Source organism: Aptenodytes forsteri, unplaced genomic scaffold, assembly GCF_000699145.1.
Source record: "Aptenodytes forsteri isolate BGI_AS27 unplaced genomic scaffold, ASM69914v1 Scaffold54, whole genome shotgun sequence".
Lineage (NCBI taxonomy): Eukaryota > Metazoa > Chordata > Aves > Sphenisciformes > Spheniscidae > Aptenodytes > Aptenodytes forsteri.
This window is the reverse complement of record NW_008796044.1, coordinates 15,369,140-15,394,835: the sequence shown is the minus strand read 5'-3', so window position 1 is coordinate 15,394,835 and position 25,696 is coordinate 15,369,140. Positions and strand designations below refer to the sequence as shown.

General features: G+C 41.0%; 1 protein-coding gene across 1 annotated transcript in view; it reads right to left on the bottom strand.

The window, feature by feature from the left end:
- TRPC7 (transient receptor potential cation channel subfamily C member 7) overlaps positions 1–25,696 on the bottom strand; it is an 80,556-nt gene that overhangs the window by 37,320 nt on the left and 17,540 nt on the right. The window contains exon 3 of the mRNA XM_019473803.1: positions 11,459–11,641. Coding sequence (XP_019329348.1) covers positions 11,459–11,641 — 183 coding nt within the window. The remainder of the gene's footprint in view (positions 1–11,458; positions 11,642–25,696) is intronic.

Sequence of the window (25,696 nt, the reverse complement as noted above, 5' to 3'; positions counted from 1 at the left end):
TTTTCCCATTTTGCTGGGGATGTCACCAGGGAGCACAGGAGCAGCGCTCCTGCAGGGATCCACACGTTGGAGAAACGAGGTGGGATCTGAACCACACACATTGTGTGCTCGGAAAAGATGCAAGTGCGCAAGTGTTATTAAGACGACTTCATGACACACCTCACAGACAAACACAGCCTGAGCTGAGCTTGCCGCGCTGGTGTTCCCAGCAGGACCGAAGCCAGTCCTGGTCTGGAAGGTGAGTTGGCATTTGCTTGGCAGCGGTGCCGTGCCTGAGCAAAACCAGAGGCAGGGAGGGATGGAAAGCTGGGCTTGCCCATCTCCGCTTCTGTGTAGGCGATGTCGTGTTTCTCCCAGAGAAACCTTCATCAAAGGAGATACGAGATCATCTTTTTTTTCAGTGGGTTGCTGAAGATGCTGTGGGAGTATCAGCAAACATCGGCAGGGGTGGAAGAAACTCAGGGAAAGGTCGAAGCAGGATATTACTGCTCATCCCCTGAAGGGTAAAAAATATACTGCCGTTTCAGCAAAGAGGATCAGATGAATTAAGGGGTAAACATATGCCCACATGCACGTGACAGAAAAAAAAGGCAAAGGAAATATTAAAACAAAACATAATTTCTTTGCTTTTAAACCACTTCTTACTTTTGAAGATTCCTTTGATATTCTAAGCATTTTTAAGACTCGAAGCCTAAATAAAGAGCCTGGATTTATACTGAATGAAATACTTTTCTTGAACTGAAACACACTTTTTTTGAAAAAAAAACCAAACCTTGAAAAAAAAAAGGAAAACATGTCAAAACAGTTTTTTGACCCGGTAAAAGACCCACCTACTTGCAGAGTCATTTCACCCGATGCAGAGCAGGAGACGACAGAGCTTAGTGGAAATTACTGAAGCTTGCTAGGAAATGCACAGTACAGGAAAAGGCCAACATATGCATATGCCTTTTCTTATCTTCACCTTGTACTCTGTTCTGTGAACCTCCAAGTGAACAAAGAGCCCTTTGTTTTGAAGAAACTGTTCTCGGACACCTTAACAGAAGCAGATGGGATATAATATATTTATTTCATGATCTGGAGTGCGGAAAAAAATCTGCCTTTAGCAAGTGCTTGTGCTATTAAACTATGACAAATGAGGTTGTCAGAGGGTAACTATGGCTGGAACTTGGCTCACTGTTTGCTCTTGTGCCTGATAAGAGGTGCAAGTAAAACTGTAGAAAGTTTAAGAAAGAAATAGAAAACTACTTGCCCTATTATTTATGAATTAAAAATAATAAGTACAGTTCCAATCCAAATACCCATGCTGTGAGACTGTGACCTTTTCACAAAAAAGACCTGCTGTAATTATAGTTAAATTCTATCCATGGCCACAGGCCCCTTTTTTAAAGCGCTTTGCACCAGAATAACCTTACAAGGGAGAGTAAATCAGCAGGTCCAAATTCCCTCATCCAGACGCAAAAAAGAATTTCATGGAACCCTGTTCAACTTGGGTGAAAGAACATCCAACTGATCAAGACTCATTTCAACGTGATCTGACCATTGCATAAAAATAAACACTACCTGAGAAAAGGTCCTCTGAGATGTTGCAGTTGCTGCAGACGTGCAGAGAACATGAAGCAAGGAAACGTCCCTGCCCTGAGGATTTCTGCAGCTTTCCCTCTGTCCCTGGGGTTCATTTGACTGTCTAATGGCATCACACAAATATTCATGAGGTTCTTGCTCATCCTGTAGATGAGCTTTATGACAGTCTTGGTGAATATTCAGACCTGGTATCTGGAGCCTAACATCAGCGTTTATAAACCTCGTGGCAAAGGGAAAAGGTTTATATTTGTAGGCAGAGCCCAGACGAGCTGGAATTATCAAGGGGGAAAAAAACCCAAAAAACAAACCCACAACAAATTGTGCAACCTCAGTCTCTGAGTTACTTTTAAGGCATAAACCCAGAAGTATTTATTATCATTTTACTAATAAATTACACCTTCCATAAAACCTTTCACATGCACCTTTCTGAACCAAAATAGCTTTCTTATTAGAGCCATTTGGCAGTGGGGAAAGACTTGCTTGCATCAAATCCAAAGACACTCGCATATTCCCCAGTTTTATGGAAATCCAATATCAGGATCCACTTGTTGGTTGGCCTGAGTTATCTAATCCAAAATTCTGATTTTGAACACTTAAAACCTTAGCATAGCTACAGTTTACAACCACATCTCTTTCCTGTGACTCAGTCTGCTCTGTAAAAGCAAGCGTGTTGTTTTGGATAGATCTTCTGCTCTCTGCTAAATCAGGGAGTACGTTAACAGGATCAGGATCTCACTTTGCAAAGGTGACAAGAAGGCAGGACCAAGGCAGTGAAAGTCATCCCAACATCCCAGTGCTTGTGTAACTGCCCAAAACCACCCCTGTGGCGCAGCTCTGTAAAGGAGACAGCGTGGTCCCATTAGAATGAGCAACGTGGATGGAAACAGGATTTGACCAGGCACCAGAATGGTAAACAGGCACAAAATAAAACCCAATAAAAACAGATTAGTCTAATAGGAAACAAAAATAATGGGGTAAATAAAACTGCCAGGACCATTTCAATTGCGATTCACCCATTGACAGAAATGCTCTCCAGTGCTGAGTGAAAACACAAAATTAATAATCCTCTTAGTCGTGGAAGGAATGGAGGGGGATTTTTTTGTTGCTCTGTTACATTTTCAATTCATGGGATATAAAATTAAGCCTGATATATTTGAGGTGTATAACTAGAAAATGTAGAGTTTACACAAATTATTTAATTGTTTCAGTTTAAACCTTGTTCCACCTAAAGTTTCTTTATAATTTCACTTCCCTGAGACAAGGATAGAGGCTCTTTTTTGGGCTAAGCATTATTCTATAGGGTAGTGAATAAGGTGGTTGGCTCCTGAGAAAACTTCAGTTTCATATTCTAGTGGGCTGCATGTTTTCTGAAGAGATTTATTGCTAATGTCTGGTTTCTCCTCTTTTTATATGTATGAATAAATCTTATCACTGAATTATTTATCTGAAAACAAGCAAACGAATTGGAAGTCCCAGACTTTAATATTCCAGGGTTTTCATATCTGTGCAGAATCAAAACCACTTGGAAATCCTTATTATTTAATTATTCATCTGAAAACATGCCACAATAGAAAGCCACCAAACGACAAGCTCCCTTTGGTATCTAAAATACCAACCACAGTGGGCACAGAAGGAGAAATTTAAAATGCTATAGCCTCTTCCTCCCCGAGGACAGTCAGTAAACTATTTTCCCTTGGCTACGTGGTGAGGAAAGGCTGGGCTGGTGCTCAAACTCAGATGCCTCCAGTGTGGATGGCTTCACTCCCAGCAGAGCTGACGGAGAGAAAGATTCACTCATAGGATGAGACCCCTCTCACCATGGGGTATAGAGTCGCAAAAACGTACTCAGATGTAGACATCTACAGGTGTGTGACAAGAATCTCATGTAGGAGAGCCACACCCTGGGTCAGTACCCATGCAGACATCCGAATTTGAACACCGCTTGGGAAAATTCCCTCAGTAACTTAAAATACCGAATCTTACTATTTTTTTTGAGGGGTTGTACTTATCCCCATCTGACTTCCCATCCAAAATGCACATTAATAGGTCTACTGCCTATGGGGAGAAGCCAAAAGCCAAAATTAGGGGCAACTAAGGTCAGGTAGACCATATCAATTGCTTTTTTCTAAGAGAATTTTATTATTAATAAAGGTAATTTTAAGTCCTTTCATCTGTGATGGACATCCATGCAATGGGTTTGATGTGTTCCCGTGCTCTCTTGTCAATGTCTTGATGGACATCTAAGACCCCGTGGCACTTCACAAATGAAAATAATTAAGTCTGCATATTACAGTAAATTGGGAATATTGCAAACACCACTCAGGATGGAGAAATGATTCATTCAAGCCTTGAGAGGATGGATGTATGGGCAGGAAATAAGAAAATGAGATTCATCTTGGAAAAGAAAAGAAATTAAAACATCTGGGCAAAAGGAAATCATCAGAACCACAGATTTTAGTGGGAGGAAGGAACCTTGCTAATGAAATACTCAGAGACATAGAAACACTTTCTGTGAGGAAGGGAAGTAACTCCTTCCCTTTCCAATCTCTGACAAAATGTCTGTAATATGCAATTAAAAATGTAAAAAGAAAAATTACATGGATAAACTTAAGAGTCCAGAATGACCACAGTGTTTCTACTGTTCACATAGATATTAAATTATATTTGTACAGTATCAACTGGTTCTCCAGTGATGGAAACGAGACACTTTTCTTCCCACCACTACAGTCCAAGCCATCAATGACTCCACAAGACCTCAGTTAAATATTCCTGAAACTAAAGAGGGGAAAAAAATTAACCAGGGATTACCGAAACAAAAGCAAAAAGCCAACTTCCTGAAAGTCTTTTTTCTTGAGGAGTTCTCTTCCTTGAGGGTTCACATTTAGATGGTAAAACATAACCCTGTCCTGCTTCAAGCCGTATCTGTGCATGTTACAACCATTGGGGTACCGAAAGATCAATGTTTGTCCCATGGGCAATTCCTAAAATTAGTTTTGTTCCAAAGAAGGACAAACAGCCGCAAGAGAGATTTTCTGTGACCTCCACAGCTCTGAAAGCTGTGGAGCTGAAACATTTCATTTGGGTTACCGAAATGTAGCTTTCCATTTGTGTTAAGGCTAATGCACAGGCTGTGTGTGAGGCGGTGGGGGGTGTGCCCCGGTGTGCCCTCTCCGCCTTTTCCCTGCAGCGGTCCCTCCCCAGGCCATGGCATTGCAGGAATTTGCAGGATAACTGCAAATTGAGAGCACATGGAGCTCGCAGAGCCATAGCTACCCACCATGGCACGTGGCACAGATATACTTCTTGCTCTCCAAAGGGAGGAGTTTCAGAACTTCTTGTCATCCCTGGGCTTCTCCTGCCCTCTGCTCTCCAGCTTATTTTCTTGTGCTTTCCTTGCAAACACCAAGCTTTTCCAGTTAACCTTCCTAAGGATGTGCTAGCTGGGCTCTGCCCCAGCCTGTGTTTGGGGCAGTGTCTGTTACTGCACGTTTTGAGGGGCAGAGCTGTCTGCTCAGCAGGAGCAGGGCTGGTTCTTTTGCCCATTCAGAGACCTTCTCTAGCTCCCGTGCGGGGTGGAAATGCTGCAGGTGGGGCCCCAGTCAATGGTGAGAAGGACCCTGGAAGGCATTTCGCGCACAAGATATTGTGCAGGGTAAAACCGCATCCTCTGAGCAAATGAATGGGGAGCACAGGTTGTTGCAGCAGTTGACGAGAGCTGGGACTTCTCATGCCCTTGAGTATCTGAGTCGCATGACCAAGGCAGTGAAAAATTGTATCTAATGCAGCCATGAATATTCTGTTCGGAGCATCCTCCATATGTTAATTATTAATAATACAGTTATGAGAAAAGTTCCTGTTCCAGCTCTCTATTAAATAGGATTTACACAGCCATCTGGTGTTCTGTTTAATTCTTATTAATTTTATTTTTCAAACCCAATTTGTGTGTCTTGCTGTTAATTAAATTAAAACTCGTGAAAGAGAAAGGTGCTCTGGCTTTGTGATGGCTATGAACTGAGCTGCTGAGAAAACAGAGGTGAGCACTCAACATTTGCAATTAAAAGAATACAGCAACTATAATTCTGACATTGGGAAAGAAGGAGAATGAATGTCACCTCCTACAGAGAAGCAACAGCTTTAGGTCTAAAGGTAAATGTCGACATATAAGCCCCCTGCCAACATTAAAGGATGACAGGAAAGGAGCATAGCAGTACAGACAAAAATGAGAACAGAAAATACGAAGTGCTCTGTGAAGCTGATACACACCAGTAAAATGGTTTTGTTGCGGTACATCAAAAACTGCATATTATCACTATTGGCTGTCCAAGAGAAGAGTCCAAAACAGAGTTGTCCGCGTCTCTGTACCTATGCCTCTCACAGGTAGAAATCACACCCTGGCTTAATTAGCAATGAGTTGACACACAGGGAAGACGTGTGCTACCCTCACATTTCAAGTATCTGATTGAAAATCAAATTGTTTAATTGTTTCAAGAAAAGAAAAAACATTATTCTGCAATTTTCAGTCAAGAACATGAAGTAAACTCTCACTTAGATGTTGTAAGCCTGCATGAAGAACAGCTGAGAGTATCCTTGGCTCAAGAAGCTCAATATCAGTCTTATTTTCTTTCCTTGGGACCAGAACTCCAATTCAGCAACTCAAGCCACTTTTGGTTATAATCTGCCAGAAACACCCAACCTAAATAATTCCTGTTTCACCTTAATGCTGCTTCTAATTTTGCCGTTTCCATGAGTAGCTGCTGGACTCCGCCACAGTGTTTGCTCTCACGCTGCGACGGTTCCCCAGCCCTTTCCTACAATATCCAAAGAAACCACCTGAACAGCCTTGCTACAGCATCGGCAGGGTGCTCTGCTGCTCCTCCTGCCCCCAACCTTTCTCCTCCCTTTGCCCGAGGCCCTGTACAGCTGGAGGAAGAAGAAATCAGTTCTTGACTGGAGTATGCAAGTGCGAAGCATAGCTAAATAATATCAGGAGAGACAATAGTAAATTTGCAACAATCCCATAACATGGGCTAAAAGTCCATTTCTTGGAAAGAATCCAGGACTCAGTAAATGCTCAAATGTTTGCAAATTGTTTGTTTTGCTCTTGACAAACTGTTCCCATTGTAATAATTTTTTGAGCAATCATGAATCATTAAGACAGATAATTTGAAGGGAGAAATGACTGACAAAGTTGAACAGAGGACAACTGCATGCAGTTTTCCAAGAATCTTAGGGTACAGAGTGATTATTTAGTTCTTTCAGGAAGGGTAGAGAATTAGAGTAATGCAGCATTTTTAAAGGCCACTTTGTAAACTACTGTAATTTTAGCTTTCTCCTTGCTGTGAAATACATAAAAGCAGAGTTTCTTAATTCTTCAACGACCTTCTATATAAAGTCCTTCAACTATATTAGAGGCTTAAACTTGCTTTCTTGCCTGCATCTCATATGTGCCAGTAGCATGCTTTGCAGAAAAAAAAAAAAAAAGAAAAAAAGAGATAGAGAAGTGAAGCCTGGAACTTTTGATGCTTTCTTGAATGACTTTCCAAGATACATCTCCAACTTTGTAAATTAAGAAAAAAAGATAATGATCAATAAAACTGTGTCCTTTCAGTTGAATGGAGAACTGCTTTTTTGGAGTAGCAAAGGGGCAAGGTAACAGGGAACTCTAATGGGAAGCACAAAGGAAAAAGTGCAGAGAAAGGCCATTTAGGGCGTGGACAAAGACCTGTTGTAGGTACCAGTTGCAGTTTACTGAGTAGAGGAGGTAAGAAGGCTTCAGTCCCCTTTTTAGCCCTGATGTGCACACAAGGTTTTCCTGCACTGACAGAATGTGATCAGTGAAGAAGTCTGTGAACATTCAGCTCAAGGGCAGGTTGCCCCCAGACTTGGGGATTTTCAAGCAGGGATTTGCCCTTCAAAACTAGAGGCACAAGAAGCACAGCGCTTTGGGCTAAAAGCTCCCACAAGGTTGATGGCTGAGCTCCCTGCTGCGCAGGCACGACGTGCACTGCACACGCAAGGGAGGTGCAGCCTCTACCTCCAACCAAGTGTGACTTATTGGGGAACACAATTGCTGAATTCAGGATCAAGAAGATACTGTGTAGGAACCAAAATTAGGAATTAAAATTTAAACTGTATATATAGCATCAATTCCATCCCTAAAATTTTCAGGTGGGCACATAGGAAGAAAAAGAGAAAATATGGCAGAGTCGATTTAAATCCATAAAATGCAACGTGATGGCTCTCAGTTTCAAAATTCTGCTCTCTGCCTCCTCCTGGCCTCCGTGGCCATTGGCCTTTGAGAGGGAGGACAACTCCATGAGGCCTGTGAGCTGGGCAGGGGGTGGGAGAAGCTGGTAGACCAGCTGCTACTATTAAAGAAAAATACCATTCTTAGACACTGTGTCTGTGGTGACTGCGCTGTATGAGGATGACGAAGTAACAGAGAAATTTAAAAGAACAAAGAAGATTTTAAAAGTTTGTGCAAAGGCCTGATGAATCTCTACAGATGCAATTGCTCTCCTTCCTGAGGATGGGAGCCCTTGACGTCTTTCCCAGACTCTGGAAATAAAAGTGTGATAAAATGCAAACTGCGTCAGCAGCTGTAAAAGTAAAATCATGGATATTAAATAATAATTTTCAATATATATTGTTCTCTGCAAATTTTCATCAAAGAAAGCCTACTGTAGGCACTTAGAGTACTAATAAGGAAATGTGAATTAAGAAGCTAATGGTAGAAATAGTTTTTTTTAAACATCAAATATTTCTTAAAATTTCAGATGCAAATGCAAATATTTAGTCTGGATACTAACTTAATGAAAAAAAAACCATAACAGCTAACACCTCTTTTATTTTATTTTCTCAGATCATTCTGAAGTCCCTAAAGTCCTCTTGTCTAAGATTATTCTTGCTGTTCATGGGAAAGAATGAATATAAAATACTTCAGGGGCTCTATACTCATTTAAGTAAGAACATCTTCATTTCTCTGGCTCATCTAGAGCTTGTTGAGCTGGAGAATGTAAAACTGACCATCTGAATGTTGATGCTAATGGTAGAGGTGGGGAGCAGGGGTGGCAGGCACAGCTGTAGTCCTTTCATTAGTCCTACCCTGCCAACTAAACTTCCAGGACAAAAAAAATGGCAAACACACACAACTATTTCTGTATCATTCCAGTCCCAGTGTGCAGTTCAAAAACTGGAAAGGTCTCCACGTCCCTGGGACTGTTTCTGGGTGAGTTACATCCACCCACGTCTCAGCACCCGGACTTGGCCTGGGCAGGCAGCACTGTCAGACCAAGAGATGGGGCTTGGGGGTTTGGGCACTGTGGGTGGGAAGTCACTTGGTGCGCCTGCCTCGCTCTGCCTTTCACACTTGGCGGGCCACATGCGATCTCGCTTACGCCTATGAGTGATTGCATTTAGCTTTGAAAAAGTGACTTGAAATTTACAGAATCTGTCCAAGAACTGATTTATTAAATATGTTTAATAATTCACCCTCCATCTCACCCCTCTCTATGATAGGATCTTCTTAAAATGAAAATAGATTTCAAAGCACAGGGTTGGTATACATAAGCCTAAATATCTCTCAACTGGGTAAAAAACTTGTACCTGAAATGTACTGCCTCTTAAGGAAACCATTACTGTGTTACCATAACACGATCTCTTTGTTCAGCAAGTGTGATAAATATTGGACTATTATCATAAGTCACTGCCAATAACCAAAGCCATTTATCTGAATGTGTCTCTGCCTCCCACAAATGGAACTATCTTACTTCCAAGTTAGCAGTTAAATGCTCATCTTACACATAGGCCTATACTGCCTGCTGGAAAGAATATTCTGAAAAGTGCTAACCTGAGAGTCAACACGAGGTTGATGAATGCTCATGTTTATGTTCTGTAATTAGTTTAACAGTTATTATTGGTGAGCATCAAGTTGCTGTGATCCAGAAAGGATGCTCAGCTTTCCTGGGCATAGGAAGATATTTATACATAAAAAGATCAACTGTATATGACCTACCACGGATGCTTCAGGTCAGTGTTCATGCATTATGAAAAGGTGCACATATATACAATGTAAGAAAGGGGGGAAATGTTCCTCTGAAACCAAGCTAGGATGAGTGTGCTCAGAGCAACACAATAACCAACAGCAATTTAGCTCCGGCTAGTGGTCTTGATATCCAAAGGATGACACAAATATTTAGAAGAATAAACAAGCAAAATAGTGCAGAAGACTTCATGCATTGAAAAGGCTTGAGGCTCTGACCAACTTCACGATAATTCTCAGACCATAGGTCACTGGGGACTGTTCCTTGATGAGGTGCTATCAGTGTCTTTTAGATGAGTTCATTTTCTGAAAGAGCACCAGGGCAAGTTTGGCCTCCTGTTACCAAAGCAACAGCTTCAATAACTAAACTTGACCCAGCTTGTTGAAAGTCATCTAACTAAGAGTGAACCGAGATGGTATGCTCAGTTTTGGTGATGGAACGATGCAGAGACACAACATCCTGGAGGAAATATTTGGCTCCGTAGCATGTGCTCCTGCATGAAAGCAATTCATTTCAAATAAGAGTTTTAAGATTCTCTTTAATTAATGGCTTTCATAACAGGAAAAGACCTTCTCTGGCCAGCACAGCAACACAGTCAAGAGGCAAACTGAAGCAGGTGGTGGGTTTGGGAGGGGAAAGAGAGACCAGATGTTAGCTTGAAAATTTGGAACGCTCTCCAAGTCCCGTAGCAGGAGCCCAGTTTCCATCAATGCATATTGTAGGAGCAATTAATTGGCACCACCCTGGCCTAGGATTTGCCAGAAACAAATTTTCCATTCACAGAACCTACTTCCGTAAAGCTGAATGTCTGTTTAAAATACTTCTAAGAGTCATTCAGCCTTTATGTTTTTCCTTCAAATATACATTTGCCTTCTGTTTTGTAGATTTGGTGGAAATCTGAACTCTTAGAATATGGATCTGGAGCTTTAGAAGGATGGAAGCTGGGAATCTATCACTTTTTATCAATGTTTATCTACTTTCACACGCTTTCAAAAAACATAAAAATTCTGAGTTAATTGGAAATTGATTTTTGAGGTTTTGATCTAATTCTGAATAAAGATTACTAAACTTCTTTTTTAAAAAATTAAATTCCACTTTCCATTGCACTGCAGTAAAGGGTCTTGACTATGACAAAATTGCTACTTCTTGTGTATGTTCTTTCTGCAACATTATAGAAAAGGTAAGAATTTTGATGGTTACAAGTGGCTTTGGAGACTAAAACGAGATGTGAATCAGAGCTGAGTGGTCAGGGAGCATTTGAGAGCAGGCAGGTGGGACTGGAGATTTGGTGTGCTGACTTCAATCAGGCTGCAGAGCCCAGCTATTTCCTCAGTCTAAGCAGAAGATCTAGTTTGACGGAAAGACAGATGGTCAGGGAATGGTGAGGAGCTGGATTAAATTCTCTGCTTTTATAATTTGTGGCCAAAGATGCCACAGCATCTGCTAGGTTTATCCCTTACCTTAATGCAAATCACAGTGAAGGAAGGAAAACCTTCAGTTTGGTATGGTAACAACTTTCGGTCCCTGCTGAAGTCTTTGCAGATTCATAGTCATGACCTGCATAAGAAGCACTGTGCGCTATGGGCAGACCCTTGTGCCATCTATACATTCATGTCTATCACTTGCAAATAAATGCCATACCTGCTGTAATGCGTCCCTTGCAAATATCCTTATCCACACTAAAGTATGTGAGAAAATGCAAATCATGCCATAAAACGCTACGATTCCTGGTCCCACTGAAATCTATCTTCCGTTTATTATTTTCCAGGTGACATCAAGGAAACATAATTTAGATGTGAAGATGTATCCACCAGGGACCCAAAGAAACAACTTACCTTTTTGACCTCGTATTTAATAGCAAGTTTAATCCTGCTCAGACTTGGCCGGTGGTGCTCAGGGCACAGATGTATGTTCACATCTCCGTTGAGAATCGCCTCTACTTCTTCGGTGTCTCTGCACAGGTCCAGCACCCCCACGACAAAGTCCTTGCATTGCATAGATAGCTTCCTATAGTCGTTCTAAGGGAAAACAGAGAAACACGAGCTATTTAATTGTGCACTTGAAAGCACACCTCAAAAAAAACAAACAAAAAAAGCAAGAGAGAGCAATTGTGAGCAAGGTTACTTCTGTAAAACTGCTGGCTGGAGTAGTAAGAAAGCATCTGATTTCACCCAGGACGTAGCTAGCTTTTCACAAATATACATTAACTACTCTAGAATTAATTAGCAATGTTTAATCAGCAACATGGTTTACATTACAATAGAACATACTTTACAGAACAACAAGTAAATAATTTTTAGGGAAATTCTCATTTTAAGCAATCGCTTGGCCTCTCCTCTTGTGTGGCATATCTTCTAGGAACGTGAAAAGATGGCCAAACAAAGGTCCTGCTAACAGGCTAGAATTTACAGCAAATTTTACAATTTAGATTCTTCATTAGTAATTCTTTCTTTAGTAACTTTCAAGGAGTTTCAGTCTGGTATGACAAGCTGTAGCATCACACCCAGATGTGTTCAAATGAATTATATACTTTTAATACCAATTTCAGTTTCAAATTTATTACATAACAATTCGGTTAAACAGTCCCAAAAGAGCATCCAGAGGATAATTTTTCTCATAACACTTCTCCAGGAAATGGGACTTCAGAAACTCAACATGATTTCCTCTGAAATAATTTCACCTTGCAAACACAGATTACACTTACGGGAAAAGAGATAGTATGTAGCTGACTTTATGAGGGCAAAAAGAGCAATTTCACTGCCTTAAGTTAAATTGTGATTGATTTTCACATGCTGACACTTAAAAAATGAGGAAAATGCCACCATCCAAGCAAATGCAGTAAATTAGAACACAATTAAGGCTACCATTAATACCCTAACAAAATGGTGATATTAAAGACTCAATGCAACAAATAGAAATAATAAGCATAAGACAAGCTCTTACAGACTTGAGAGATCTTTTCAAATTAGGTTTGATGAGTTAATTAAATTCAGCAGCTTATCTAATTAAGCAAGCAGCCAAAAAAAGAAGATTGTTAAACCTGGCTTTGATGAAAAGGTAAGAGTAACCTGGCTTTGTACTCCTATATTTTCTAAGTTATTAATTCTAACATTTACACATAGCAACATATTAGCCTTCCTTGTTAGGCAAAGATCTCAAAGCACTGTGCAAACATTCATTAATTAGGTAGAACAGCACTGCCTAAAATACAGTGTTATTAGAGGTGGCTAAATTTCTTTGGGCAGTTTTTCCCCTTCAGAACTGAGATGCTCTTGATAATGAATATTTTTTAAATAAATTGGTTTAATGACTTTGACATAGGTTTGAGGTTGCTTCTAATGTGTGTGTGTGTGTGTCTCAATTTTGCTTACCATGCTGTCCTGCGTGCTGAGGGCTGTGAAGAGCTGTTTCACTCATCACAGAAAAATTCAATAGTCGCAGGGAACCAGAAAGCCCTTCAGGGCTGGGATTAGAGCATTCTCGCAGAAACGGGGAGATGCCATTTCTGACAGGTGTTTAGAAGAAGGGGCTGAGGAGGAGAGCTGGGGAATAGCCTGTATTTTAGTGGTGAGACCTTCTGCAGGGTGCAGCTTGTACGTTTACATCCTCTTATCTATCAAAAATGTTGAAATCTGAGTTTCCCTTTTCCTCCTTGAGTGCTGTAATCAGACCGCATGTTCTAGCTGGGGTGTTCATAAATGGAGATCAGCAAGAACTACAAATGTTCGTTAAAAGGAGACATAATATTACAACAAGCAGGTGTTTATCTCTGGTAGAGCAGGTGCATGCCCCATTGCAGAAACTGCGGCACTTCCATAAAAGTGCCAATTTGGTGCACTAAGATTTAAGATGTCCTCAAGGTTCAGGCAGAAGATGATTGTACATTTGCATCTAAATCTAGTATCTAAGTAATTTGTGGAGATAGGGTTTGTAGAGTGAATGTTATCAAATATGGGGTGAAGTAAGGTCTGAAATGTAAATGAAAGACAGATTGTACTTTATGGATTCAAAGCACTCCTCTCTAATCAATTCCGTGCTTTATTCTTCACCATACCGCGATGAATTTCAATAAATAGAAAGGTTGTCTGTTCACTGAAAGAATAGATGCCCAAACAAAAGTATCAGCCTGGAAATAACCGCAGGAATTGTGAAGGACAGCAAATATAGATAGAGCTGAAAATAGACGTAGGCTGGGAATGAAATACTTAGCTGCCACAGGTAATGGAGACACATAATTAGCCCAGCAAGTTTAAAAAAACCAAGGATAAGAACTGTGCTAAGCTTTAGTACCATTCTCTAAGTATTGTTTGCAAAGTTCACAAGCTTATCTCTTAGCCAGCACATTTTAGGTAATTCTCATAACCATTTCCACATCATCTGAACAACTAGTACGTATTAGCTCAGATTATTTTTCCTCTTCTGCTTTCTGTAAGGAAAGCAGTTTAGTTAGCAACTAGGAAAGTGCTTCTGAAGCAACTGTAAATGGCAGGCTCCCAGCTGGCAAACTCCATCAAGACCCAACTTTATTCACATCTCCAAGCCTAATGTTTTTACTGGTTCTGTACATTTGCAGAGACTATGAATGATTTTTCTGTTCAAAATTATTTACTCCAATTTTTAAGCAGACACAAGCAGCCACACAATCTACCCAATACAGGCTGTCGTAGCAGACTTTACCAATAAAATAAAATAAAATAAAAATAAAATAAAATAAAAGTGCCTTCCAGCCAATCCACAGCCAGGCAGGAGAGCAGCTTACTGCTCTCAGAAGACATTGCTCATGTGTTAAGACAAACCTCAATGATCACTGAACCTGCTGTGTCTTCTGATGATCCCTTTTACAAAAGCATTTGTCATCTTTGTTCTGGCCTCCTTAATGCTCACAGTCAGCATAGAAAATCCTGTTCAGTCTGACGGTGAGAACACAGCCACTCAGTGACTCTCCTAATGTCAGTGTCTTTCCCTTTGCAAGCACAGGTTATTGGAGGTATCTTTGCTAAAAACTGAGATTAGCAGGAGACTGACAGCCAAGCTTCTCCTGACCCTGGCTTGCATGGTGTAGCTTTGATGACGCATGCAGGAATGACCTACCTGCATATAAAATACTGAATTGCAAGTCATGACGCACGGTAAAAAACTCAAGGAAGCGAAGAAGATTTACAAGCGGCATGTAAGCTATATTGGTGTATGTGCCAGTGCTGTACAACTTGCCTGTATTTCACACATTTGGAAGCATCTGAGATCCTGCATACCCTGTACAAAGGAGTGCTGTGACAGTGGTGGGGCTCGCTTTTGTGTAGGACAGAAGGCTGCAGTCCCAGGGCAAGGGTTAGCGAGAGGTGGAAGACTCAGGAGGAAGAGGTGAAGGAGCAGCAGAACGCATTCCCAGTTATTTTTTGTTACACCGAGGTTTTTGAAGATCAGAGCCCTGAGGACTCCTGGTGACTCTGCCAGGAGACAGAGGGGCAGACGGCCACTGTGTCTTGGGGTGCAAAGCCCCAGTCCCCACTTCACCACTGCCTCTGCCAGCGGGGTTCGACCCCCAAACCAGGCACATCATGGCCGTCCCGGTCTAAATACGTTTCTGGGGGGAACCATCCTGGTTGCAAGCCTGGCTAGGCGGTGGGCTGCAAGTGGGGGTCCTCCCTCCCACCGCAGCAAGAAACTCACAGCTGGAGACACAAAATCCAGCTCAGTCCTCTTGGCAGCGTTGCAAAAACAGACACAGGCAATGACAATAACCCAAACCTTCCTGAGACCGCCGATTAGCTACCACGTTATAGAAGTCTGAGGAGTACGAGTTTCATAACACAGATGGATCTTTACAGTAATGAAAACCACAAATCATACATGAGGGATGCTGGGGCCTCATCCTGACAAGCTGAGCACTGTCAAGCCTCAGGGAGGAAGACGAAGGATACAACTAAGTACACAAGAGAGCCAGTCTGCTTCAAATAACACATGGAACAGTATTTTATTTCCTATAGAGACAGCAAGCAGAGAAGGATCAGGATAATTCTTGAGAATGTTACAGTATCATTTTTTAAAAATTAGAACATAATAAAAGTCATTTCCTGCTCCTTCTAACACTGTTGTGCATGTGGAGTTAAAAATGTCTAATTTTGCTGTTTTGAAAAGGCTGATGGTACTTGTCATTCACTGCAATTTCTCTGAGTACCCTATTATTATCTGTTGATTATGTTCTAAATGAATTCTGTCATGTCTCCACATCTGTTCAAAACCGCCCAGATTTCTTCAGAAAAGAGCTGGTTTGGGTCAGAGGGATACAGTCTGAGTAAAAAGTTAAATGAAATGAGAAAAAGTAAGACCAGCAACCTACCTTGGCTAGTTAATGAAAAAAATAACTTTCAAAAGCAATCACAGTCAAGGATTGAAAGGGAAATTCTTCATCCATGGGAGCCTACCTCTGAAATGCCAGCATTGCAGGTGCGTTTTGGATGGCACATAGAGAAGTCTGGCCTCGATGCTGCAACATACAGTGAGCAGGTCTGAGATTTGCTGAACTCCTCAGTGCAGATGAGCTTTCACCAGAAACTGAAGTGGGGCCAATGGTTCAGAAACTAAGAGGATCAAACCACTTTATACGCAATTACAGACATCCTCCAGCTCCCTCAAAACTACTTCTGAGCCTTCTGCCTTCCCAGTCCCAGATGCAGGAGCACACTTGGGTTTATGTTTAAGTCCCGCCGATGCCATTAAAATATTTGCAAGCATGTGTTTCAGTGCACTGAAACAATCTTTTGGGCTTCAGGAATTTCAAAGTGGGATGAGTTTGTCAGTCAGCTTGCAGGTTTTTTGGCTGTAATTGTTGTAGATTATTCACTGCACAGTGTTACTGGAAATGGGGCCATAGACCCACAGGATGGTGCATGACACACAAATACAGAAGAGCCTGTACAAGTGCACTATTCATGAAAATCACTCCATATGTCACCATTTAGGATATTTAATTAAATTCACTCTAATAATTTCTTCCGAATAACATCCGTAAAGAGCAGGACAGGAACCACAACCCATCAATAGATACTCTAAGCAGAGATAATGCCAAGTTTCACAGTTTTTACTGCTATCCTGTATACAACTAATTGTTCTGTTAGCCTATACTAAAACTCCAGGGTCAGACTTCTGATTGGAAAAGCTAGTATCACAGATGAGTTTCCCTTTGAATATATAACCACAAATCTAGCTCAGAATGATTTAATCTACAGACCTTTTTTTAGGAAAAAAAGCAACCTAATGTTGCTTATTAATACACTTTTTTTTTTTTTGCGCCAAATAAAAGGAGGAAAAGGGGAGCAGACACGGGATGACGGCTATATATTAAAGCCACCATTTCTCAAGGGCTCTGTCCATGGTATATAGTCTGTCTTCTAAATCTGCTCCGCTGGAATTTGAGGGTTTCCACACAAATCCAAGACTTCTGGAACTAATGGACATGAACGTCCAGCATCTGTGCCTGGGGCTATCATAGCACCAGAAAGCCTCTGCGTACTCTGTGTGTTCACAGAGGAACTGCGTGGCACAAATCTGCTGAACCCAACCTCCCGTCTGTGAGCAATGCAGGAGCTCTGTACTCAGCAGTAAATCTGCCATTTCTGGGTAGCATTAAATTTGCTGCGCAAACGAAAGCTGTAGGCACACTGCACAGAGCCTCTCTTTATTTTTCCTTGAAGCTCTCGGCTCTTTGTATTTAATCTACATCACACATATACATATATCATGGAGAGAAATACTGCATTGCTTAGATTATCGTTTTGAGGAGAAGCAGCAGAAAAGAAATAAAACAGAGAAGTGATTCTGTAAGAATGAACAGAAAACTCCCCCAAATAAAAATGCTTGTAGAAAGAAAACAAGGGTGAGAGAAGGGAGGGGGGCAGAAAGCCAGTAATATTACATGCTAGATTTGAAATGAAATTTTTAAATAAACCATCATATCAAATATTCAAAGTGCTTATAAATATTTACCAATTAGATTTCACATGAAATACGCACAAGCCAGTTTAGAAGCTGTTGGATAAATTTCCTTCTAGGTATTTACACTGTCAGTGACTGGCCATATGTTTAGGAATGAAAAAAAGCACAAGGCCTGTGGGAGGGAAGGCGATGAGAAGAGAGGCTAAGAAAGGGCCCTGCACTGCTCCTGCTCATGTAACCACATTATCGTCTGAAGCGCACTGAACACCCCTTCCAAAGAGCTCTGTCGACTGTGCACATAACTGCTGACACGTTTGAATACAGCTGAGTGCATTTCTATTGTTTCCAGACTAAATGCCTACGTGCATAGACTATGCCACGGCTGTACAGTTAATTTCCCAGAAAGCACAACATCAAGTTGGTTTATGTTCTCTTGCTTCTTAAGTGGCAGCACATCAGTGATTTTTTGGAGCTTTGGGTGTACTGTGTCATATTCAGCGGGCATATCTCTGACAATAAAGCCAAGTGTTCATTTAAAACATTTCACTACTCAGATGCCCGTTGCTAAGTTTGTCTGGAGGTAGCAACAGATGCCTCTGGTTCATTTTTTCAGTGATCCAGACCTTGACTTCTTCACCTCCAGCAAGCATAATATAATAAGCAATCTGTTCAAATACAAGAGTTTGACATTTCAAAAGCGTGTCTCTGTTGCTTTCCAAGCAATTTGGACCTTTCTAAACGGAGCCAAGATAAACATGGCAACTGTTTGCTCTCTGAAGAGTGCCAGGCTGCAGCATGGAGGAGCAGAGCGGCAGTGCCTCCAGGCAAAGGGTGATTTTAAATCCTGTGAGGGAGTGTCAGGACACACCAAGAGATGTCTCCAATGAAAGAGCCCAAGGACAAAACAGACAGTGCTGTCTGTGTTGACATCATTTTTGGCCAAAGAAGTCCAGAAAACAACAGTATGTTTTGATTGAGGACCAAAAATTGTGTGGCTTCCAATGAGCCGTGAAAATAACATCCCTTGCATAATTACAAGGATTTCAATGGCAGTTGCATTGATTGGTCTACCACAAGAAATTTTTTTTTGTGCCGCTTTTTTCCCCTCGATAGGTTAGGCTTTCTAGGTGCAATTCATCTCTTCATATGCACCGCAGAGGCTGATCTCTGAGACAGCGTATCCCTTCGCCAAGGGGATAGAGCAGCAAGAAATCAATCAAACCACTGTCTTTGGATTTCACTTTATACCTATTGACCGGTAGATATATCAAATCCTTAAAGAAGCTAGCCAAGTTGGTGTTAATGATTTCTGTGGTGGAGTTAGAAAATCCCTTAGAATTTCTTACTGTGCTTTTACAGCATCCTTCACCAGTCCAGGCATATGTGTAACCTTCAACAATAACATTCTAAGATCTTTAAAGTGGGAACTGTCAAAAGCAGCAGTAAGGATAGGTTTGCACCTCCCTGTTTTGTTTCTACTCTTCTGCGCTCTAGCTGTTATGTGTCTACCTACTCTACCCGTAATTGCTTCTGGGAAATTGTTTGGTTTTGTGATAAACACTGCTTCTGTGGGACCAAAACCAATGAATAAATTTTGCAAGCTCTTCCCCTTTTTTAATCTAAAATTAATGGATGGGTTATTTGGGGAAGTAAAGCCAGGAATCCATTCACATAATCTTAGGAGAAAGCTAAGGACTGAGACAGAGCACAGTTCCTGACTCTTTAGCCAAAGTTTTAGATTCCCTGGCATAAGAAATGTCAGAATCAGTCCATTCTCAACTTTTTTAATTACTTATATTGAATTTTTTACTATTTAAAATTTAAAATAAGTTTCCTGTACATGTGAACTCTCTCTACACTGAAATTAGTGGATTACTTGACTTATTTAAAGTTCTCACCCTGAACAGAGTACAATGTTATTTTTAATATGCATCTAAGAAGTTGCCATAAGAACACCTCCATCTCCTCCACTCCTTTCCCACTTTTTTTAACAGGCATCTAAGAAGTTGCCTTCTTCCTGACAAGTACCATTACGGAGCATTTCTGTCGCATGCATGTGTGCAGAAACATCAGCGCTATTCAGCGTAGAACTAGCACCCTATTCTAAGTCTCTGAAGATACTTAAATACACTTAGAACCAAAATTATGTTGGCTGACAAATTTTTGAAATTAGAGTATTTAAATATCTCAAGGTTGGCACAGCAGCTTTTCAGCATAAAATGGCATTTGAGGTTTGATGTACTTCTCTTTCATATCATCTCAGCTGGTTTTCAAACCCACGTCACAAATGAGCCACATGCTTTTGATTCCTCAACTAATTAAAAGGGTTTTTTTTACCTTCTTGCAGATTTTCCCAAGCTCATTTGAATGTTTATGCTGAAATACCTGTTTTCAGAAGATAAACTATCGAGTCCCTGGATGTCACATAAACAGGACAGGCAATACGGAGGTATTAACTAAATGTTTTGGCGTGCAAAATGCAGGGAATACACACACCCAGTGAAGGAGAGGGTCTGTCTCCCTGTGTCCTGTCAACAGCTTCTCTTTATTAAATACAAACTACACATTTCAAAATAATACTCTGCTAATTCTCTTGGTGAAGAACAGTTTAGGATCTTTGTGATAAACACTGCTTCTGTGGGACCAAAACCAATGAATAAATTTTGCAAGCTCTTCCCATCAATAAAAACATTGGAAAATGCAAAATACTTCACTTTGATATCCCCTTGAAACATTTAAAAAAAAAAAAAAACAACCAAAATCTCTAAAAGCTATTTTTTTTCTTTTTTAATCTAAAATTAATGGATGGGTTTGCCACTAATGTTAGTGGCAAAAATCAAGCTCATGATGATGCAGTGCAAGACTCCCAATCCCTCTCCATTATTTCCAAATATTTGCTTGCTCCTTGTGTGGGAACACGACACTGAGAAATGGCTTTTCGTATTTTTAAAAACACAAATGCCCCTTGCATTAGAGGAACCTTTATCTCAACCTACTTACATCATGCAGAAAGAAGTCCTCTTTTACCTCCAGATGCATTGCACAAGGGCAGGAGTCCAATGCAGTGTTGGGGTTAACTTCTTTTTTTTGTCACCTATTCTGCTTTCAACAGAGCACTTACACACAAGACGACAGACAGCAAATCTGCAGCTCTGATGTGATAGATGTATCAAAGCCCAAAAGTTACCTCTGGGCCAAGCTCCTCACTTCACATGCCATCCATACTTTTTCTTTCTGGCATTTTCCCATGTTTATTACATTCCTGATCTGCCTGTTACAAGCTCCACTGGGGAAGATCCACATTTCCTATACAATTTGAGACTGAATAGAGAATTTCCTTGTGCTAAGTGCATTATCTGCTCTCCTTCAACTGTGTGGCTCTTCTCAGCTCAGCTGCTCGAACCCCCTACATTTCCTGAAAACTAGATGGGAAAAACAGGGAGAAAATAATGGATTTAAATTTAAAGCGATTGTTTCCTTAACACAGAAATGTTTATCCCCTAAGCTGAGCTAAATTTGGCACTTTTAGCTTGCGTAAGGAATATACTTATTTGTTCAAAGGCTCTATGAGTCCCATCTCTCATGGGAATTTTGGCTACAAACTGTACCTGCATATGAGGAGAAAAACTCCTCTTAAATCCAGCTTGCAAGTGAATGCTGGCTTAACTGAGAGCCATGATGCAACTTATATCGATAACTAAAATAACCACGTCTGCCAGATCTCAAACAGCCACTACCACAGTTCCCAATGTCCAGCAGCAACGGCTCCTTGGAAAACTAGTCACAGGCATCAGAGTGGATGAAATTCTGGTCCCCACAGCACCTAAGCGGCAACCAAGCACTTCGGAAAAATGTGATCCCAGCTGCAGAGTCCTGGCACAGAGCACACTTGACCATACGGACATCATCCTCTCTCTAAGAAAAGCAGACTTAGAAGTGATGCTGCAGCACTTTCTTAAGCAGAAATATGAATATAAAAAGTGTATAATTACATTTCTCTGTTCTGAAATGAGTCCAAATCCTGAGGCTTGGATAGTGACAATGAAATGACACACTTGGCAATGAGCAATTTCCACGCTGCACTGGTGTAGAGTTCTCTGCAACAAATTATATTCCAGAAAATTGCCATTTTTGATCATGTAAATGCCAAAAAACCATAAACACTGAAGTACCTAGCACCATTTTGTGGCAATGTAAAATTGTTTGTATACCATTCCTGTTTATCCACAATCCAGTGAGTAGTCTGCCTAGACGCAGTGAGGATGAGTTCATTATAATTATCCACAATAACAACAATTAACAACACAATGAGGGATAAACTAAATCACTTCCCATCTGCATCCTCTTTAATGTTGGACGTGAGATCTTCAGAATGTGTTACTTCGTTTACATTCATTAATACAATATTAATTCCCTACAGTGCCTTGGATAAATGTACCTGACTCCGTTCTCCCATCTGCTGATCTAGTATTATTATTCTATTCAGAGAAATAGTCCTAATTATGCTCATTTGTAGTTCCAGTATATGTCCTTGCCCAACGCGAATAATGAGCAGCAGTCTTTGGAAACCAGTCATCTTGCTCATAATAAACCGCCCGGCTCCTAACTATTCCCTAAAATCCAATGCTGGTATTAGCTGAATGCTTGGGCATTTGGTGTTAGTAATTAGACACAAAGCTTACCAATGTTGTATTGGACTGATATTGCAACAGTGCATCATTTTCCGTCTGTTTTCCTCACCAATAATTTGATTTCATCTTTCTGAAAAATGTCTTCGTCTTTGGCGCTCTAGAGTGTACCACCCGCTCTTGGTACCAGTTCTTGTCGAGGGGATGAGGCAGGGTGATTGTATTACTATGTAATTTTATATCAGCAAGTGCTCTGAGAGAACTCTCTAAGATGAACGGTGAGCGTGCTTGTAAGGGCAAGCTCAAAGTCATACAAGCTCTGTACTCATTGCAGAGGATCCAGTGACTAGGATGGAAAGGGCCAACACGTCTTTCCTTTCAAAACAGCCAGCTGCAGGTGGCAGGAGCCCTCTCTGCATTACCATCGAGTAGGTGCACCAGTTTGAATACCAGGACTCATTTTGTCTTGCACGTTCAGTGGGTAAGAAAGGAAAACACTCTGTCACTGTTAACTAAACACAGGCAACTGGCCAAATCATTCCCCTATTTATCACAGTGCTACTAGCAGCTGGCAGCAAACTTGGCAGAGAAACGCGAGCTGCTCCTCTTCGGAGCGGCAGCGAGGGCTGTGGCTGAGCACAGTCCCGGGTGGTTCGGCTCCACCACAGCAGCCTCCATCTGCTTGCACAAGCAGAAAGTCCCCTGGCACCCGGGCTGGGACACCGGCAGAACAGCGAGAGGCAGCACGGAGGAGTTTGTCTCCCCTTAATTGCTTAGAGACTGGAGAGACAAAGGTAAATTTCTGTGGGATAGCCCAGATGATTGGGAAAGGTTGTGGTAGAGCATAAAACCTACCTACCGACACAACTGCCGTGATGGATCTCTTAATCCAAGATGCCATCTGTTATTTCTCATTTGTACAAAGAGAAGAATCCACGAGCAGTGGCCAGCCTCGGATCAGACCCACCAGCTAGTCCACCAGCTTCACTTTACAAAGTCCTTTCAAAGGGTGAGGATGAAATCATGGTTTCAACAAACCCAAAGAGGATACGATGGTCAAATAAGCCATGATTTTGCCAGCTACTGGGGCTTTTCTCCCGTGTTAAAGCTGTTATAAAATACAAAATGTGAAAGTAATAACATTGTGGCAAGCTGAAGTTTTTATGTTTAAATAAATTTTGAAAGTATTTCTAAACTATTTGTTGCCTGTCTGCTGGGTTTGTGACAGTCATTATAACTGTTAGATTCATCCTTCCAAGCATCTGTACTCAAAAAGCTGTTGTAGAGGAGTAGTGCTTGCACACAAAAGACTAACACAATGCAGGCAAATCATCTTCATCCCTAAAATCAGTCATCTCTAAAACCAAACAATTTTCTTAACTCCTTGTCTCTGAGAAGCAGAAACAGAGTGAGGAACAGGTATCACAGCACCACTTTCGCTAAAAGAGCTCTGAAAAGCCAGTTAAATACCACTTAAATCTTCACACCAGCTAGCTACTGACCTTTACTCAGCTATATGTGGTGTATATGATTCCACAACACACATGGGCACTATATTCATTTAATTTAACCTTAGTGCACTTGCTTTTATATCACAGTAACTTTAACTTAATATAATCCTGTATTTAACCTTGCCTTCATACAAATCCCTTCCACGCACAACAAATTATCTCAAAATGTCAGCTGTTTTTTTCCTTCTACTTAGTCAAAACACTTTACATTCCTGATTAACACGTTACAAGCTTTATTATGCTTCACCCTGACTACAAAATATTCAGAGATTGTCTGTATTAAAGGTAAATGACTTTCCCCTCATATTCACTATCAAAAGTTCAGGTTCAAAAAGGATGAAAAAGAGATCTCTCAACTCCAAAACCCTTTCTTCTAAATATGTTCAATATGCTCCAAGTTACTCTATGTAAGATGTCACACACACAAATATATTTCCTGAAAATCGTGGCTCAGTAAAATGAGTTGCCACTAGGCCTTGGCAGTTCAGAATGATTTGTAAAAGTCACCTTACATAACGAAAATTAATTTCTAAATTCCTCATCATACCCAGGGTTTAAGAACTCTGTGGAAAATCCGGACTTTATATAATCACTACAGCAGGCTACAAAAGGAAGAAAAATAAAAGTCACCAGCCAAGAGATGTCACCATGCAGAGAGAAAGCACACTGACAGCCCCGGTGCAACCTATTTACTGGAGTGTTGAAGCTTCAGATTCAGAAATTTAGTATCAGACGTTTCTGGCAGGCAGGAACAAACACATTAATATCGCTGGGTTTTCCCCTCTTTTGCTACAGATTCCTCCCAGGATTATTTATGTGTAAGGGAGTTAACTCTGCTCACCACCCTTACCAACTCCTGCCCTTCAGGTCCCTTAAAAACGTGTCCATTAATAGGGATTTTGCAACTTGACAGCAGTGCACTCTTGATGAAGGATGGGCTGCTTATTTGTGAGGAAACACTGAAATCCCAGGAGCAAGATGACCTTAAAGCAACTGAAACATGCTCAATTCCAATTGGTTCCAGATTTTGCACTTATCTCACTACCTGGCTAAAATGTCACATTGTTTGGCTTAAAACTTACCTACAGGAAAATGCTTCTGAAATGCTTGACAGTGGCGAGGCAGCTGCTGCGCTGCTTTGTTATGTGAACCATTTCCATTGCTCTCCTCTTCCCACCCAGCTCATGAATCCACCTCTTGTCTCCCATTAATGATTATAAGGGGATTCCATGTTATTTTATATATTTATGATCATGGCTGTTGCTCACCAAAACCGGAATCCTGCTCTAGTGTTAGGGCTGCTACGTGCAATCAAACTGGAAGCAGTAAGCTGCAAGTGCCGCAGTTGCAATGCTGTTCATCCTTAACTGAGTAGGACTAGAAATTACTTCCCAAGGAGCTGTAAAGGGTAATAACCATTGCACTGATGGTGTGCAAACTGGCATTGCCAGAAGTCTCACTTGCAGTAGCATCACGGGAAACAGAAGTATCCCAGCTGTACTCTCCGGGAGATTCAAATATTTCCAGGGTTGCTTCTGCCTTGCCATCCTCAAATGCCAAAAATTTCCTCCAAACAATTTTTTGAGGGGAACAAAACCCTTAAGGTATTAATTAAAATACTAGATTTTCTTACACTGACATATTGTCTCTGATTCAATGTGTTGAAAGAATCTTTTTTTCCCCCTTCCACCCTTTCAAAAGAGAGACATGGGCTTGTTCCTCTGGGAAAGCGAAGAGAACACTTTCTTGCAGAAAGTATTTTGTCAACTTTTAAAGAGGTTTTCTTTTTCTTTTTTGACCAAAGTTAGCTGGGAGATTTTAACAACAATGTCACTCAATCATCCATAAAGTAGGTTAAATGACCTCGTAGGCAGTGGCCAGGATCCAATTTTATGTGACTGCTCAGCGGCTAGTGCTGTTGCTGGAGTTCCAGCTTTCATGAATAATGGTCTTATTTTTTCCAGCTGCAGATGTGGGTTGTAGACGGCTGAGTTATACC